This window comes from Lagopus leucura, unplaced genomic scaffold (genome assembly GCF_019238085.1).
Source record: "Lagopus leucura isolate 7727_CA_CO unplaced genomic scaffold, USGS_WTPT01 Super-Scaffold_100018, whole genome shotgun sequence".
NCBI lineage: Eukaryota > Metazoa > Chordata > Aves > Galliformes > Phasianidae > Lagopus > Lagopus leucura.
The window spans coordinates 10,080,487-10,100,175 of record NW_024962272.1 but is presented as its reverse complement, the minus strand read 5'-3'; the positions used below and the strand labels follow the sequence as shown (position 1 = coordinate 10,100,175).

General features: G+C 36.1%; 1 protein-coding gene across 2 annotated transcripts in view; it reads left to right on the top strand.

Annotated features, from left to right (window-relative positions):
- Positions 1–18,435, top strand: part of LOC122183488 (guanine nucleotide-binding protein G(q) subunit alpha) — a 112,466-nt gene extending 94,031 nt beyond the window's left edge. For both annotated transcript variants that reach the window (XM_042877469.1, XM_042877470.1), the window contains exons 6-7: positions 12,196–12,349; positions 13,666–18,435. In XM_042877469.1, coding sequence (XP_042733403.1) covers positions 12,196–12,349; positions 13,666–13,856 — 345 coding nt within the window. In that variant the 3' untranslated portion in view covers positions 13,857–18,435. The remainder of the gene's footprint in view (positions 1–12,195; positions 12,350–13,665) is intronic.
- Positions 18,436–19,689: the final 1,254 nt, after the last annotated feature.

The following is a 19,689-nucleotide window of genomic DNA, read 5'->3' as shown; positions in this document are numbered from 1 at the left end:
CTGGGGAGGATTCAACAAAAAGGAATATTGTTGAATAAAGAAAAATATTCTTAGCTATTTGAGCTGTTAGTGTTTAGTATCAGAGACATGAAAATTGGCAGTGAAAGTGAAGACAAAATGTATAGATTCCTTTCTAGAACAGACCCAACACTAATAAATTTCACTCAGTTGACTTAAGGCACAGACTACATTGGCATGTTTCCTAATTGTATTTCATTTCAAAAAATAGAAGAAACAAGGAAGTATTAGTTGGTGACCTGTGAGCTGAAAGCACAAAGCATATTAGTATCCAGTATTTTTGATGCAATGATGTAGAGGAGAGAGATGATTTAATGTTTGTTTGTTTGTTTTAATTTTCTGTGGACAATTTTTGGTTACGCATCAAACTTCTATGAGTTACCTGCTGTTCATGCAAGTCTGTTATCATACACTTAAGAAATGTAGGTGAAAAAAAGAAAATATTTTTGTATACATACTGATTTCACTGTTGAAGGGAATGGCTGATATAGCAAGGTAAGTGTTCCTGGACACATTTGTATGCTCAACTTTCTTCAGGATGAATTTTTTAATAAGTTCTGGGAGCAAGCACTGAAAGCTTTTATGCTTACAGACTTCTTCTGAGAGAAATATATGATTACATTAGTTTTACTATCAACTCTATCATTCAAAGCTGAATTTTCAATAGAAGTTGGTCTTTAAATGAGCAGCTGTCATTTTGTCATAATAATGTAATTAGCACTAACTTGGTCTCTTGTAATTTTGGAAGCTAAACATGAATGTAAAAAGATAATTCAGTCAGAGTCAAGCCAAGAAGTGTCTGATTCTGTCTTTTCTCTGGTTTGTGTTATTGCTTAATAGCTGACACAGGTAACACTGAAATATTCAGCATTTCAATCATACAAGTCAAAACAAAGTATATTGAAAACGATTTAAAGAATAATTTGCTACAGTAATTTTCAAATTCTATTCTAACTTTCCAAAATAACTGAAGGAAAGGTTTAATTCTGATTTTACATTAGATGTGTCCTGTTCTAGTTAGGTGGTTTGCTGAAACTCTTGTTCTTCTGTTTGATCAGATAATATAAGCTTGTGGATCATGACTTAGAGCATCCATACTTTTAAAGGTGGAGCAATACCTTCTTGGGTTGAATCATTTGAAGTTTACAATTTTGCTTTATTCTTATAATCTTGAGCACAGTCACGTGGCATATGTGGGACAAACAAAGGTATTAGGCCTAGCCAGCATGGTTTCGTGAAGGGCAGGCAGGTCCTGCTTTACCAGCCTGATTTCCTTCTGTAACCAGGTGACCCACCTAGTGGATGAGGGAAGGGCTGCGGGTGTAGTCTACGTAGACTTGAGTAAAGCCTTTGTCACTGTGTTCCCCAGCTGTTTGTTTTTTTTGTTGTTTTTTTGTTGGTTTTTTTTTTTTTTTTTTTGGAGAAGCTGGCAGTTCATGGCTTGCTCAGATGTAGTCTCGGTAAAAGCTGACTGGATGGCCAGGCCCAGGGAGTGGTGGTGAATGGAATTAAATTCAGCTGGTGACCAGTCCTGAGTTGGTGTTTTGGTGGGTCCTGCACTTTGTTTGCACAATCCCATACAGGCAGAGTGTCTGGAAAGCTGCACAGAGGAAAAAGATAATAAAATCATACAGTCACAGAATTCTTAGAGAATTGAAGGGACCTTTATAGGACACCTAGTCCAATTCCTGCACTGAACAAGGACATCCACAGCTTGATCAGGTTGCTTTGAGCCCCATCCAGTCTGGCCTTGAAAGTTTCTGGGAACAGGGCATCCACCTCATCTCTGAGCAACCTGTTCCAGTGCCCCACCACTCTCACTGTGAAAGACTTCTTCCTTATATTCAACTTAAATCTACCCTCTTTAAGCTTGAAACCATTTCTCTTTGTCTTATCACCACTGACCCAAAGAGTCTGTCCCCTTCTTTCCTGTAGCTCCCCTTTAGGAAAGACCACTGTCAGGTCTCAGGTCTCTGTGGAGCCTTTTTTTTCTCTCAGTTAAACAGCCCCAGCTCTTTCAGCCTGTCTACATAGGGAAGACATTCCATCCTTTGGGTCATTTTTGTGGCCTTGCAGTGGATGCACTCCAACAGGTCTATGTCTCTTCTACACTGAAGATTCCACATCTGGACACAGTACTCCAGGTGAGGTCTTACCAGCACAGAGCAGAGAGGCAGGTTCACTTCCCTTGACCTGCTGGCTACGCTTCTTTTGGTGCAGCTTGGGATACGGTTGACTTTCTGGGCTGTGAGGGCACATTGCTGACTCATGTCTAGTTTCCCATCCACCAGTACCCCAGAGTCCTTTTTGACTATATGACAAGCAGTTATCAGAGAAGATGGAGGCAAAAAAATTGTTGAGTATCTCAGCCTTCTTGTCTGTTGATACCGGCTTGTCTGTGTCACTCACTAGAGGGGTACACCCTGTTGGACTTTCCTTTTCTAATTGTCTCTGGGAGCCTTTCTTTCTCTTATCACCCCTTGCTGGGTCTTGGCTTTCCTGACCCCATCCCTAGACAGCCTAGCAGCTTCCTTATACTCTTCAGTGGTACCTGTTCCATTATGTGTGCATTTTTCACTTGCTCTCATTTTGACAAGCAGGTCGCAGTTCAGCTATGCTGGTGTCTTGTCTTCCTTTTCTACTTTCTGCACCTTGGAATGGAGAGCTCTTGTGCCCTGAGGAAAGCTTTCTTGAGATCTGCTAGCTCTGCTAGCTCTGCTCTGCACTTTGGCCCATGAAGACAGTTTCCCAGAGCTGGACATTAGCTTTCCTAAAATTTAGTGCCCTAATTTTCCTCTTTGACTGTCTCATATCACTCAGGAGCATGAGCTCCACCATAGCACAGTCATTGCAGTCCAGGTAGCTTCCAATTTTGATGTCACCAATCAGTTCATTTGCGTTGGTGAACAGCAGGTCCAGTAGTGATGGCCACTGGTGAGGCCATCTGTTACCTGACTGAAGAAGTTACCTCACTGCATTCCAAGAGCCTCCTGGATTGCCTACAGCTCTTTTCCAGGAGATGCGTGAGTGGTTGAAGTCCCCCAACAAGATGAGTGTTTACAGTCGTGATGCGTCTTGTACCAGTATCTGAGACTGCTAGCCAACAGTCAGCTGAATGTGAGCCAGCAATGTGACGAGGTGGCCGAGAAAGTTAATGGCATCCTGGCCTTAAGTTAGTTGAGGGGAGGTATAGGTTGGATATTATGAAAAATTTCTTCTTTGGAAGAGTAGTAAAGGGTTTGAAGAGGCTGCCCCGGGAAGTGGTGGAGTCACCGTCCTTGGAGGTGTTCAAGAGAAGAGTAGATGAGACAATTAGGGATTGATGGTATGATAGGTTAACCTAGATTCAGGGTCTTTTCTAGCCTTACTGATTATGTGATTCTAGACTAACAGGGTTTGTCTACTGAATTGGATGGAATACACTAAAGATCACAATCATGCTTGGGCTCTCTGATGACTGAAGTGATACCTCAAGTTATGGTAGTTTGTCTGTAATTACTTTATTGCTGTTAAAAAAAAAAAAAAAAGATTATTTTACTTGTAAAGTAAGATTTTTCAAGTTTTTCTTTTACCTCGAGGAGGTAAAAAGCTGTAAAACTCTTCATTTTGAAAATGGTTCTTGCATCTCACTTCTAATTGAGAAACAGTGTTAAAATTTCTGTACCAAATTCTGTGTAAGTGCCCTTCTTTCTTAGTATGTATAGCATTAGTCTGATGCTATGACAGAATCTAATCCTGCTTAGATCTTTAAAGTAAGAGGCACACAGATCAATCTCAACAAGTTGCAGTGATCTGCTCTTCCATTTACATTTCTTGTATGGCCTGATTATACTTTTGTAAAGCAGCCTACTTTCTTTTTCTAATTAGTCCACTGTACATTATTGCCTGGAGTCTCTTGGATGTCTTTCCAAAGAAAAGTATACTTTTAAATCATCTGTTGGTTTCTTTTTAGCTAATAAGTTGTTTCTTTAATCTCATTTTGGTCTATAAACATAAATCTTAAGAATTATTATTTGTTATTCAGTGCATGTGTATTTGTACAGCCCTTCACCATTCTGAAATGGGTTTAGAGCCCTTAAGATTCAGACCTGTATTTTAAAATGTAGTAGTGCATGTGAACTTTCAGCTGTAAGTCTGTTTCTTCCATTTTTTAACCTACACAAAAGAAATACATTTGGATTATAAATCAGATGAGTGTATATTGAATTGAGAGACTTTTCTAATGTCTCTCCAGGGTTTTTTTTTCACTGGAGTTGGGCACAGTATCTGCCTTCATACCCTTGGTGGTCTTAAGTCTTCAGAGTTCTGAAGAAGAAGATGTGAATACTCTGCAAGTGAACATCATACATAGAAAAAGAGACAGTGTTCAGACTGCCCAATTGTGAGAGCCTTATGTAGGATGGTTAATAAATACCGAAATGAGTTTCAGCTTTGTAGTAGACCCAGTAAGCATTTGCAATTATGGGAGAACTAGAGACAGCACTTTATAGTTTCAAAATCTGGATTCATACAGATGTGATTTTCATAATCTTGGGGGTTCTGGTAGACAAGAAGCTTGTCTTGAGACAGCAGTGTATGTGTGCGATCCAGAAGGCCAACTGTACCTGGGCTGCATCAAAAGAGGGGCATCCAGCACAGCGAGACACGGGATTGTCCTCTTCTGCCCTTGTGAAGTACTGAGACAACACAAGAAAGACATGGAGCTGGTAGAGTAGGTTCTGAAGAGACAATGAAGATTATCAGAGGGCTGGAGCACCTCTCCCAAAAAGAGACTGAGGGGGTGGGACTTGTTCAGCATGGGAAAGGCTTTAGGGAGACCTTAGTGTGACCTTTCAGTACTTGAAATGAGCTTATTAAAAAGATGGGAGAGCAACTCCATCAGTGATAGGACAAGGGGGAATGGTTTAAAAGAGTGAAGATTTTGATTAGACATAAGAGAGGATGGCAGTGAGACATTAGTACAGGTTGCCCAGAGAAGCTGTGGATGCCCCATCCCTGGAGGAGTTCAAGAACAGGTTGGAGGGCAGGGGAAAAAAAAAAGTTTCTTGGTGCTTGGACATATTTTTCTCCCACATTAACCTGCTAAAAGTCTGAGGAATATATAAATTTGTATAGCTTGAGCAGATCTTCAGTGATAAAGAAAGTTTGAACTTTTTATTGGTAGAGGAAAACAGAAAAGATGCTCAGTACAACTAAATTAATGTACAGAATGTTCCTAAGCTCGTAATAAGCTAAATTTCAAAAATGTATGATTTTTTGAAAAGCAAAGGCTGTATGTTAGAGGTGCCGTTATATATTGAGAATTTACAAAGGTATTGAGTATCATGAGGTATTCACTAAAGAAAAAATAAAAGTTTGAACCATCCATTGCCCAGTAAGAACTGGGGAAGAAATATCAGTTTAGATTGTTCTGGGCAAAGCTGATATAAATTGGTATGAGGAAAAAAAACACATAGAAGTGCAGTTTTAAAATGTGAATTTTCAAAGGATTAAAGAAGAAACTGTTGCTGAAGTTTAAAATGAATGCTCTGGTCACTTCTACTTTTGAGTAAGGAGTTTCACTAATACCCAGGTTTATATATACATAATGCTAATTCTGTCTGTACCAAAAGTAATACCTCTTATTTTAAATGTTGACCCATGACAGCAGAGGCAGGTGTTGGCAGGATGGTAGTAGAGAATGAACTTTCCCACCAGCATTCCATTAAATGTTGTTGCTGTGTGACAGATTGCAGCAGAGGGGCAGGATGACAGAATGGCATCTGACATTAAAGTGCCATTAAATATGAAGGTGTAGAATTGAATTCATTCAAGTGGAAAAAATGGGACCCTTGTTCTTTGACAGTTGCTGAATTTTTATGGTTACCAGACAGTGAATGTGAGCACAGTGAGGCTATGGGTGGTGTGTTTCAGCAGTAGTAACAATGACAGTGAGTCAGCTCTAGTGCTGATTGTTATGAGCATAGTATGCAGGCTCTTGTTTATCACTGGTGAAAATGTACAGTTAATGATAGTGACTGTGCTGAAGAACAGCATTCTGTAATTGATACTTTGCTTTATCAAACAGTTTTGTTGTGCTTTTTATGTCTTTTTTAATTTCCATGGAAATGAATAGGAGGCATTACTTTCGGAGCTACCTAGACAGGTGTACACAAAATGTCCATTTCTTAGCAAAACAGTGATTTCTCTCTTTTTTTTTTTTTTTTTTTTTTTGGTCTTTTTAAGGAATTTATTTTCATTGATAAATGAAACCACATACAAATGAATTGAAATACTATTGTTTTTGTTAAAGCATTAACATTGATATTACTTTCAAAATTTGTATTTTGTAGGAGGTTTATTTACAGGGTTTTCACTAACCTTGAGTAACGAAGCAAATAGAACAAACCATCTTTACTTTTGACATCTAATTCCTTTATGTTTGCTATCCAGATTCTTAATTTATAACTTGAGAAGGATTATGTACATCATGTTACTTTCAATTAAAAAAGAAGTTTCTTTTCAAGTAGACAACTTCACTTTTTAAAGCTATTTTTTTTTCTTCCTAAACTTACACCATTTCTTAATTTTGTTGTGCATCAATAGAAAATTGTGACTGGAACATTGTACCAATTCATCATTTGTTAACAGATCACACTGATTAACACTATAGAAGTTCCATCTAGTCTTTGGGTACTCATCCATGTACAATCTAGAAACATACTGAAGAGAGCAGAATATGTCAATCTTAGTTGTTTAGTGTAGTTGCAGCTAAAATTATTACCTTTAAAATAGTAACGTGTGACTTAATCTCTCTTAAACTAGTGTTTCCTTCCAGTGCCTTTAATTATCAAATAGGTGTCAACAAGTTTTCAATTAAATTTAATAGAAAGTACCACCTCCTTGTAATAGATGCATTCACAGTTTTGATCCAACATTTCAGTTCTTCACTGTACTTAATTTACATTGGAGAACTGTTTTGTGAGTCTATTGGAAGTAATACTTCTTTGAAGGCAGAACAGGATGTTCAGAAGATTAGGGCTTCTGTGCCTCTGCCATAAGTACAAATTAAAACTAAAGGAACAGAGGCTTTAAGTGACGTTTCTGTACTGAACCAAGTCACTGTACAAGGATGTCAGTTGTTCTGGTTGATGGAAAACCTTATTGTTCCTTGTCCGAAGTAGTCAATGTTTCTTGGTTTGTTAAAAAAAATATTTCAGTTAATGTCTAGTGTATTAAAAGTCTGAAACCCAGGACAGATATTTTTTGTGTGAATTCATCTGCGCAGATTCAGTCTGTAAAAGTAAGGAGTATCCATACTCTCTCTGTAATGTTCATCAGTGTGGTCTGTTAATGGGTGACAAATGAGAACAGTGTTCCAGTCAGACTTACTTTTAATGTAAGCCAAAAGTAAGAATGACACGAGGACACGGAGTTTAGAATACTTCCACTCTTCACAGAGGTAATTATCTGAAGAACGTGTTGCATTCTTACATCAGAACAATCTTTGAGTTCACATCTGGGCACGTTTCCACTTTTCTTTGAGCACTTTGTGTTCCTTACTCACAGGCTGGTCCTGCATGGCTTAGCACGAAGACTGAAAGAAAACAATGTTGAGATCAGAGCACTTTTTCTACATTACAAATAAACAATTCTTCAGTTGCCTCTTTTTCCAACATTCAGCAATTCAGAACAATTGAGCGTAGGACAGAGGGATAATGCAAACTCCCAGATAGAATTAAAATCCTCAAATGGTCTTCATAATTGCCTAACAATATTAACAGTAAATAAAATCTCCAGAACTCATTGTTTATTTGGAAACTAGAGAAAATAACACATTAATCTTCTGTGCCAAAACTATCTAATGTGTGTACTGTATTTGTTCATACATGCTCACATACATTCATATTCTCTTTTTGGTTTATGGATAAAGAACCCTTTAAACATGAAGTGTAAAGTATTGAGCATTTGTGTATGGAAGAGCTGGGGCCTTTTGCTTTTTGTCAGAGTAGGTGGATAATAATGGAACTGAGAGGTTGAATGTTCATGAACTCATTTGCAAAGCTGACAGAAGTGCTGCTGGTAAATGTTGCTGTTGGCAGCAGTCACTGGCAAAGAAATTGCCATTTCTTTTGTTCAATAACCAATGTAAAAACTGAGTAGAGAACAGCATCTTTCAACAACAGTTTTATTTTAGATACATTTTCTCTGTTTTTATCTTCTATCAGAAGGATGTGGATATTGATGACGATTTTATTAATACAGCATTCATATCATTTCATTCCAATCAATAGAATATTCTTTTTTTCATATATAGTGGTAGCAATGTTTATATCACTATTCAGACTATTTCTGTTTTGTCAGTATTTTTGTGAATTGCTGGTTTCTGAATATGTCGATTTTTATGGATTTCAGTCATTATATCATTTATTTCTACCTTTGCTACGTGCATAAAATCGCAATGTATTTTCAGCATCAGTGCTGCAACTCCACATTGTTGAAGTGGTTAGATGTCTTCTTCCAGGTGATTTGGAAATACAAGTCTCAGCAATGGATTTGACTTCCAGTCTTCTGTCAGTAGCATTTTTTTGTTGTTGTTTTTTGTTTGTTTTGTGAGGTTTATTTGCAGAAAGATTCAAGACAAGGCAAACCAAATAGAGGAATTATTTCTGAGCGCTGTGTTTGAAGTAGTCTCTTTTTGAATTATTCATAAACATGTTTTTGTGGCCCTTAAGTCCTTTCTCACAGTGGCCAGTTACAGCAGTATGACTTCAAGATTATATTGCATACTGATGGTAAAAATCAGAAGCACAGTTTTGATGCTGTATTTACTCTTTTTCATAGCAGAGGAATCTCCCCTTACTTCCCACCTCTCATTTCCTTTGTTATTTCCCAACTTTTCATTTAGCAGCCCTATTAGCCAAGGAATACACTCCAGGGTCTTCTCTGCAGCCAGGCGGTTCTGTTTGAATAATTGCTGGAAGTCCGTTTTGTATATTGGAGACATTCCTAATTAATGCAGACTTTCCGACAAAAACCATTCACACCATGTCATGTAAAATAATATAGTGTATTACTTGATGCTAAGCAACTTCAGGAATATTGCGATCTGTAAGGGCTTTTTTTATGAAGCTCTCATGCCAGTACCTCCTGTTCTGCAGTTATCATCTCTGAATGTCCTCTCACTTGGATAAACATTTGTTACCAGCATAAACAATTACCTATACTATGGAAGCTGTTAATTTAAGAACGCTTGTCTGCTTCAGCACATTTTCTCCCAACACTTCAGTGACATTCATTCCCTAAAAATTTGTGAATTCCTAATTTTGTTAACAGATGCTACTTAGGTTATTAAGAGTTTATAAGAAGAATGTTGATAGCAGAATTTTTTCAATATGTAACTTACATTCTGCCCACTAGATGACACTCTAGACAATTATATTTTTGAGTGAATCTCCATCACTTCTGTTTTGTTTCAGATCTGGGTTCAGATGTTGAACCCAGAATTTTCTGGTCTATCAAAGCCCTGTTTGTTTTATTCAGCTGGGAATTTCTGTTTTTGCTAGGTGTCAGCAGATAGGTCTTTTAGATATTATTTTATTATTGTTACGTTCTTTGTATCTATTGTCACACTTTCAGAGTGACCTGTGTATTTTGCTGAATCTAGGTTATTAACTTGTTAACAAGATAAGAAATAATGGTCATAATTTTCATGTTTGGGGTATTTTTCAGCTAGTTCCACGGATACCAGTTCCACTTCCTCTTCATTTTAACTACGCTATGTTGTTTAGTGACACATTTAACAAAAAAAAAAAAAAAAAAAAAAAAAAAACCCTTAAATTCAAAATGCAAATGGCAATGTTTTCCTAGAAAGTCCATCACTTTCCATCCAGTAAAATAGCACTGATTGTAGCAGTTATTTAGTAATATACACAATGTGGTGTGTATCATGCAGTGAACTGAACTGAAATTTTCTTAATTTATACTTGAATGAGACTTTACAAGACTCTTATTAACTGTGTAAGTGATGTGAAATCTGCATCGAATCCCTAGAATTGTCTAATCTGATCTCATGACATTCTAGCAGTACTATCTTATCACATACATATTTTTTGAGGACGTATATGTCTATGGAACATTACAGCGTGATGCATATTTAGAAAATATTTCTGCACTCCTCTTGATATCTTAGTTGCTACTGTTTGCTTCACTCTGTACATGAAGATGCTGTAAGTGCTGTTCTGTAGCGATGTACCCACAGTGAAATAGTTACCATTGCCCAGAGATACCAGTTAGTATGCAGGGCTTCATTTCACCTTTGCAATATCCTCAGCTCTTACTACTGTACAGGGCAAGGTCCTTGTATCATTAGAGTTAATTCTGTATCAGTGAGCTCTGTCAACAAATTCCTTTTGATTTTATTTAGAATTGGGTAACTTCATTTAAAATTAGCGGGAACATCAGTCCACTGTTGCCTCTTTAAAGCTTACTTTCCAAGATTCAGGAATAGACTCATATTTAGCATTGCGCATCCTGGAAATGTAGTTGAAGATGAACTTTGGAAGTGAGTGACTTCTTTAGAAACAGAACTTGTGGTTTTATTAGTGAATACAGTGAAGTGAGGGAGTCTGCAATAATCTAGTAGTATTTTATTGACTTGCAGCTCAGTCCTTCTTTCAGTTATCTAGACTGAAATTATTGATTGACCATGTCTACAAATTGTTTCTCAAAGCTCAATTTCCTTTGATAGGACTTTTTCCTAAAGCAGCTCCTTTACACTGCTTTTTTATTAGGAAGTCTGCTTTATGGGGATTTTAGATTGCCTTTGAATTAATGGAAGTCTCTGAAATCATAGAGACCTGCTTGGTCTCCGATTTGTTTGTTTGTTACCTCTCTAAAAGCCCTTTAGTAGACAAGAAATCTTTACAGAACATAGAGAAGTCTGATTATCAGTTTATCCAATGACTTAGGTTTTATGCTTAACTCTGTTGATTTTTCAGTTTTTCTTGTTTCTAAATGAAATCCTGACAACATTGAAATCAGTGTGAGTCATATGAATTGAACTGGATAAGAAGTCAATAAGAATTGACTAGAAGACAAAAAAGATTTTACTCTGTGCATTAGCTTCTCAACCTATAATTTGGCTTTCTATTTTCATCCACACTTCAACATGCTGTCAAGTTTTATGAATCACTTGAAATTGTGTTCTGCAAAGGATGACCATCAAATCATAAGTTTCTACAAAATGATTTTTTTTTTCTTAGTTCATCCTGTTGGTCTCTTTAAAATGCAAATCAATGCAAGTAAAGATACACTTACTGCATAACTGTCTGAGTCTTCTACCATTGATTTACTAAACAACAGCAACATCTGCAGGATTCAATTCCTTCCTGTTGGTGGTGAAACTGTTCTTTTGAGGAGGCAGTTCCTTTAATCATAATAAAAGAGAGGAATATAATTTCTGGGTTTGAACTCAATTTGTTCCAGCACTCTGTTAACCACATGCCAATCTAACAGTTCTTCAGAATTTTGTCAAATCATAATGCAATTTCACTATGTCAAAAACGATAAATAGCAATATAGGCTTTGCTTTTCAGCTGTAATGAAAAGAGCAGTTAAGGAGCATTTAAGCAATAATTTAAAGGCTATCCTACTGATCTCAGGAACAAATTTAACAATTTGCATTCTTAAAAGTTTTTGTTATAAGTCTTTGACACTGAGGAAGCATTCTCAGGTACCAAATTTATTTGCTACCATTTTAAAGCTGATCTTTCTATGAATTATATAATTCTGTATTTAGAATTCAAGAAAGGCCTGTAAAATAACTAACATTCTTCAACCTTGAATTGTTCCTTAGGTATTTTCCTGTTACAGTTGTCCCTTCCATTAATCAAATGCATCTCAGTAGCCACAACTTTGGTGGCTGGTCATAACTCTGTATAGTCTGACTTTACATTTGTATCACTTCTAGCATTCATTTTCATGACCTGTATTTTAAAGAATACTTGTGTTTTAAGTTTGCAAAAGGAAAATAGCTGCATATTTACCTAACTGCTTACGTATTAGTTGTAGTTGAATTGAAGTTGCAAAACATAAAATGGTCCTGTTTGCCAACTAAAGTAAGATTGCTTAAATTGATTGTATGTATTTCTTTAAATATTTAACTACTTAAATTTCTCTTTTCTTTTTTTATTCCAGAATCGAATGGAAGAGAGCAAAGCACTCTTTAGAACAATTATCACATATCCATGGTTCCAGAACTCTTCAGTCATTCTGTTCTTAAATAAAAAGGATCTCTTAGAAGAGAAAATTATGTACTCCCATCTAGTTGATTATTTTCCGGAGTATGATGGTAAGTATACTTACATTAGAGCTTGTTCTCTGTTTACACTGTAGTACCGACAAAATGTAGTAATAATTAAAAAAAAAAAAAAAAAAAAAAAAAAAAAATTAAAAAAAAAAAACAGGAAAAAACCTTTGCAATTTATAATCATCTCATCTTTTAAAAATGAGATTGAAATCTTTGTACAATTTCTAGATTGCTATGATTTCATTTTCTGCTGTCTGTAGGGGGACAGTACACTTCATAACTTCATGGGAAATAGTTAATTTTTAGATGACTATTATTTTGTTGGCAGTGACTGGATTCTGTTTATTTTCATAAGTTGGAGTGAGTGTTGGAACTGAAGTGTAAAAGCTAAAAATAAATGAAAATACATTCCTTGTTTTACACGTTGTCTTACATACTCTTTACTTGAGGTTCAGTTTTATTTAAGGCTGTGTGTCTGAGAGTTGTTACAAGCAGTGAACAGGCTGCAGGATTAGATTGTATTAATAATAAGTGAATTTAGTTTGATAGGGTGGGAGAAAACTGGCAGTTGAATAGAGAAGAATCTTGTTCTTTCTAGTTTATTTCCTATGACAGATTCCTTAGATGACATCCTAAAGGTGAGAAGACTCTACAAGACAATGTGTTATCAACACTGAAATTGAGATAACACCTGTGTTAATGCTTGTCTAGAAAAATACAGGCAATATTCAATCACTCAGTTCAGGGAAACCCTATTTCTCTTGCCATCTGCCATGGTGAGGGAAAAAAAAAAAGATTCAGGAGTGTTAAAGCTGTTGGAGTACAGACATGGAAGTCCCTGTCTCTTGATTCTACAGTTCTTCCTGGACTTAACTCTGCAGACAAGATTATGTTTTAATTATGGTTTGATTTGATTTCTTCTGGTAGGAAGGTGGAGTTTCAGTCTGCGGCTTGCACAGGTCATGATGTGATGTCCTTCACTGTTCCAGTTTACTAGCAATGTGAGAGGTGTGCAGATTTGGGAAAGTGGATCACTTCTCCTTTCTGTTTTCCTATTTCACAGCTCAGTGGAGAAGGTAGCATGAGGATGAGAACTGCAAGCCAGGGTGACAAATTGGGGTGCTTTAAATTACTCTAAGCAGCTCTGTTGCAAAATATTAAAAACCATGGGAAGAAGGACTGAGGTATGCTCAAAGAACAGTGTATCACATGGAGGCATTCTTCCATGGTTAGTACTAGAAGACTTGACACACACTGGAATGAAGAGCTGGGAGAGGGGACAAAGGCATTTCACTGTTTAAGAAGTTCAAATATTGAATTGTCTGTAAGAAAACAGATTTTATCTTCTTAATTGCCAGGACCACAGCGGGATGCACAAGCGGCCCGAGAGTTCATCCTGAAGATGTTTGTGGACCTGAATCCAGACAGTGACAAAATTATCTACTCCCACTTCACGTGCGCTACAGACACAGAGAATATCCGCTTCGTCTTTGCTGCTGTCAAGGACACAATCTTACAGTTAAACCTGAAGGAGTACAACCTGGTCTAACTGTGCCAAGGAGGCCCTCCAGAGCCACCTTTGTGTGATTGAAGATATACAGGAGGGACTGTATTATCTGTGAAAACAATTTGCATAATACTAATTTATTGCCGGCCTAGGCTCTGTGAAACTCCACAGAGTTTGTAGTTAATATTATGATTTTATTTAAACTACATGGAGGAAAACCAAAAGATGCTGAAGTACATTCACAGCAAATTTCCTCATTTTTTAGGCAAAACCTTGTGACTCAATGTATTTGAAATTCTCAGTCATACACTTATAAAGGATAGCAGATTTCTGCTATCAGAGCAAAATCAAGCTTGTTTCCCTAACCCTTTCCCTTTCCCACCTTTCTCTTCTCCTTTATCTTTTTAAAGGTACAATGGCCTTTTTTTCCCAGTTACATTCCTGAGTAAAAACATTTTCTGTTGACCAATTTGGTCAGGAAAATACTGTCATCACAATTCATCAGACAATTATAACTTCACAGTATGTAATTCTCTGGTGGATCAGAAGTCTGGATACTGTGATTTTTAAATTCTTGACATGAGTGTTTTCATTCTGTCTTTGCGACTAGAATATTGAGATCACAAAGTAGAATTACAGTTTTGTATGAATACTAAACTATTTTGTTTGGAAAGGTGCGTTGAAGACAGTAATGAAATAATTAAAACACAACTTAGGATGTACACTGAATATGATAGAATCTCTTTTAAATTGCCATGTGCCGTTTTTTTCTTTCTTCTTTTATTCACAAATGCCAAACAGAAATGTCATAGACACTACATTTTCCCCAGTGGCTACAGCCTGAAACAGTGTTCTTTTTTCCTTCTTTGGTTGTGTTTTTTTTTTGTTTGTTTTTCCTTAGCTCTTTTTAAGCATCGTTTTCTTTTTTTGTTTTGTTTTCTTGTTAGTGTTTGGTTTTTTTTCACATTAGAAAAACTATTTTTGTTGTATCAAAATAATGTTGCCAAATCTGGCTTTTATAAAATGAATAGTCTTGAAACATAAGATACTAATTGAAATGCCAAACTGATGAGTTGGGAACTGACCTGATTGAGTCAACTGCCAAAAGATATACAAACAATATCGGCTCCTATGTTCCCTTTATCAGAAAGTGTTCAGTTCAAATACCAAAAACAACAGTGTGCGTGAGTCTGCTACAAGGTTACAAGGTGCACCACGCACATGCATATGGTCTGCTAATTTACAGACAGTTCAAGTCTCTCCTTATGTCAGATATGGCATGAGATTGTTTTCTGTGATAGTATCAAGGCACATTTAGTTGTACAACAAAAAAAAAATATTGATGGGGGATCACATACAGGAACCTTTCTTGATAAGGTTGCTTGTTAACTCATTCACAGACATTTGATAGGCTTTCATGCAAAATAGCCTCTCTTGATGTTCTTTAGAAAAGATGTAATAGTGTAAATGATACAGTGAAAAAAATCATTCTTGAAATTTTAACGTGCAATTTTTTTAAAAACAAAAACGCAGCACACATTGATGAGCCTTTATTCTGCAGCTTAGGTTAAAAGGTGTTTTTTGATCAGGTGCATGATTGCTAGCAAGCTACAGAAGACTCAGAGATCAGGCATGTAATTAGATTGATTATCTGCATTGCCAAGTAGCACTAGAATGCACTTAACACAGAAATTTCTGCCTCGTAGCAGCAAGTGGGAGGTGGAAAAAAAAATGGCTTGATTTTGATTACCAAAGTTAACAATAAATACTAATGAGACGTTTTTCATCCTTAACCCTCCCAAGTCCAAAACAACAGTAATAAGAACAATTACTATTTTTTGGTCCCTCATGATACACCTTGTAATTTAAAACTGGTTGTAGGTATAGTGCAATTATGAATGCTATAATCATTGTACATACATCTATATATATATATATGGCAGCATCCATATTGGCTTTGTAATCATTAATTTTTGGCAAATTGAATGTGCTGTATTGATATGTATCTATGTAATTGTATTGTATGTCTTATAGCTAATTCACATTTTAAATAATGTTATTTTATTTACTTTTTTTTAAGAGAGAAGAATGTAAATTTTGTCAGTTTATTTCTGACTAGGGATTTGTTGTTGTTTTTTATTTACAAAACAAAAAAATTACTATAGTACAGAGCGGTACTAGCATCGTGCTGTATAAAATCATTTGCACATTCCTGAGTAGAAGTAAATTGGAGACACCCAGACAGAGGCCATTCACATCTGAATCTGCTTAAAGCTTGTCAGGGCTTTGTACAGATGTGGAAACCAGTTTTGTGAGGAGAATGTAAGCTGTTAGATCTGGGATTGGAACATAAGCTCTTTATATTTGACAGATTTGCATTAGGTTACTTTTACTTTCTGAGAACCTTTTATTAGAAAAGTGAGTTTAAAGATGATTCAAGCTACTGCACATAAATACTTGTGGGTATATGCTGTTTCCCTAAAAAAACAAAAAACAAACAAACAAAAATAACCCAGAACATCAAATGAATTAAACAATAGTGTAGAAATTCCAGAAACTTTAGATAACAACAACCAAAACATCACTTCACTATTGTTAACAACTGTAAGATGTTATAGCTTTTTGTTTAATAAAGATAAAACAGATGAATGTAGGTTATAAAAAGTGACACTGGCATTCTAAATAGGTGATCAGAGCAGCTAGTGTAATATACAGCATTACAGAATTGGTCCTGATATTGCTATAAATGCAACAGAGCTTCTTGTTTTACAGTTCCACAGCTGATAATATCCCTTCTTTTAACCTGGGAATGCATTGGGTGTGCTGGACATAGGGATATAAATCTGTGGCCAGAGAGAGAGGGGGAAAAAAAGCCAGTGGTGTCTAACTGAGGTTTGATTTGGTGGTTTTTTGTTTTATTTTGATTTTTGTTGTGGAATATTAGGTCTGGGAGAAGCACATGTTGTTTCAAGTTTTGTATAAAAGCAAAACAAAAGTTTACTCATGCTTTGTAGTTATATTGTGATTGCAAAAGTTTTAAAGAGTGTGTGCCACTGGTCTTCTTCTGGTGTATTTTAAGTAAGTTGAACCTGTGGCAGTGTTTAGATCATTTGAGCATGTTGTGGAAAAAAAAAAAAAAAAAGTAGTCAGCATGCCAAGGCAAGCTTTACACAAATCACCTAACACAGCATTGCAGTGTGACAGTTTACAAAAACATTTCCTTTTTAAATGACACAGCTGTTCCCACTTGCAATATACTGTTGTTGTTGTTGTTGTTGTGTAGTTGTCGTTGCTGTTGTTTTAACTGGTGATTTCTACTATGCCTTATAGTACTTGAGTCCAGGAGTTTGTGCCTCTAACATGAAGCTGAAGGCAAAAATAAGACAGAAACCCTTTTAACTTTGCCAAAATTATGTGATTTCTTTGAATGTCATGAATGGGTGAGGAGGGAAGGAAAACGTCTTGGTAACCTGTGTATTCTAGATGTTCGCTAGCACAAGAAAGCTGTTATATGTGTTTTACAGAAACCTTAAACTTGCCTTTTTCACTAATTATCTGGCACTGTCCTTGCATATGTAGGATGATGCAGCTATAAGGGCAGTTTACTTTTTATATTTATGACTCTTTTGATTGTCAAGGTGTATGAACTGTAACTTTTAATCATACTGCCACATGATTGTGAATCAGTTTTTTAAGTTTGAAAATGGAGGAGACTTTTTATGCTGGATATCAGTCAGAATTGACTGCATGAGTTGCAAAAACTTAAATGGGGGGAAAAGGGCTGCATATAAAGACGTTGCTAGGCTCCCAGCCTTTGGTTGTAAGGGTCAGAAGATTTTCAGATTACTCATAAGGACCCTCTCCTTGTTATACATTCTTCACAAAAGAATGACATATTAGGAGAAAACGAGACATGTTAACCCACATGAAAAAATAAAATTTACCCAAATTATTTATTATATGTGCTGCTGTTCTTGAAGCTCTGTGCATGGTTATCCTGCATACTGTAAACTAATGAAGTGTGCACAGCACATTAACAAGGCCTACAAATGACCTACCTCTAGCTAAGAGACCAGTAAAATAAATACGTTTTGAAGAGACCATCAGAAGATAGGAAATTAAAATGGACATGATTTATGTAGTCAACTACTGTAATTTAGAAATTCATGCTTTTGTAAATACAGTCCCTCTTTTGACATAAACCATACATTCTAAAATTTAGTATGCATTAAACAACTAAAGCCATCTGTCCTTGTCTAATTTGTTAGTTTAGTAGAGGTCTTGCAAAACTGTATGTTTTGTGTGAGGAGTTACTGATATTTCCTCTTTTTTGTCTTATATTTACCCATAACACTTTGAGTTGTATCAGTCAAAACAGAAACGTTTCCATGTAATCAGTAATCCAGTCATTATCTAGTTAAGGGGATATTGCTGTAAGTTTCACTCAAGCTTTTTCACAGTAGCCATGCTGCAGGGAAAAAAAGAAAAAAAGAAAAAAAAAAAAAAAAAAGAGGAATGAAGGGGAATTTTGAAGACAGTGTAAAAATACAAGATAAATCAGATCAATCTTACTGTAAAGCTGTGGGTTTGTTGTTTGTTTTTTTTTTTTTTTTTTTTTTTTTTTAATAAAATTTAAGATGAAAGCTGTTGCTGGTTTCCTCATTTACCATGCTGTAGGAAATCCTTATTTGACCAATTTTTTTAATTATTATAATGGGGGTGGGGGTGGGGATATCAGATACATTTTTAAACTTGCAGTATTTAAAAATAAAGATCATATTTGCTGTTCTTAACGTGTCGTTTAAATGCATGTATTGCCTGTTGTTTCAGGGACAGAAATTCTTGGGTTGTTGGGGTTTTTTTGTTGTCTTTTTTTTTTTGGTGGGTTACACAATTACTGCCCCTCAGAAATGTTCCTGGTTAAAAAGTATTTTTGGCCATAACTTTGTACTACAGCATCCTAATTCCTGGAAATCTAGCTTTTCTTTTATATTGTTTGGAATTATTGTTCTCCCAAAATGTTTCTTATTATGATAAGTGTTGGATGGATGTATTGTGGTGTGATTACTTTTTAATTACATATACTTTGTCTTCAGTATCCAAGTCTTGAAATTTCCAGAATATTACAGCCAGAAAGCTTGAAACACTTCAGATTTGATGAACTGTAGATAGTTATTACTAGAAGTGCCACAGACGGCTTTTTTGGCTTGTGTAGAATGGAAACATTAACAGAAAACTTTAAGAATTTTCAAGTTTTTTGAGCATTTGGCTGACGCTGATTCCACTGCAAGAGTAGAGTTTCTTTGATCGTTTTGTTTGCCTAAGTAATTATAGGAATAGTGGAAAGATGCCTACATGTTGCATTTCAGGTCTCTGGCTTGTGTCTGTTCAGCAGTCAGAGGATCTCAGCCTTTGGTCGCTGAAGAAGTATAATTCCAGGCCACTTGCAAAAATGAGCTTATTCTCTACTATGTGATGACAGCAGTTTGAATAACGTTCTTGGAATTCGATTAACTTTTATAAGTAAGGACTTCAGTGAATTGCTATTGATTTCTCTTTCCTGTTGCAAAATATAAGGGAGAAGGAGCTGTAAGGAAGAATTTATTTTACCTCAGTGAAGGTAACATCTCTTACATGATGTTACATTATGTAACATCAGTGCCTGCATCTCAGCTGCGTGATCCTTTACGTCTCCTTTGTATCAGCCTGGTCGAAAAACTAAAAACCACTTTTTTTGCTCATCACTCTTGCCTGTTTTAGCAGCCTTGTTTCCAGGGTTTTGAGCTAATTAACAGTGCAGACAAATTCTAACCCAGGAAAGTGGAAGAGGTAGAATTGTATCCCCAGAAGCTGGGGAAAAATGGGGAAAGACTTC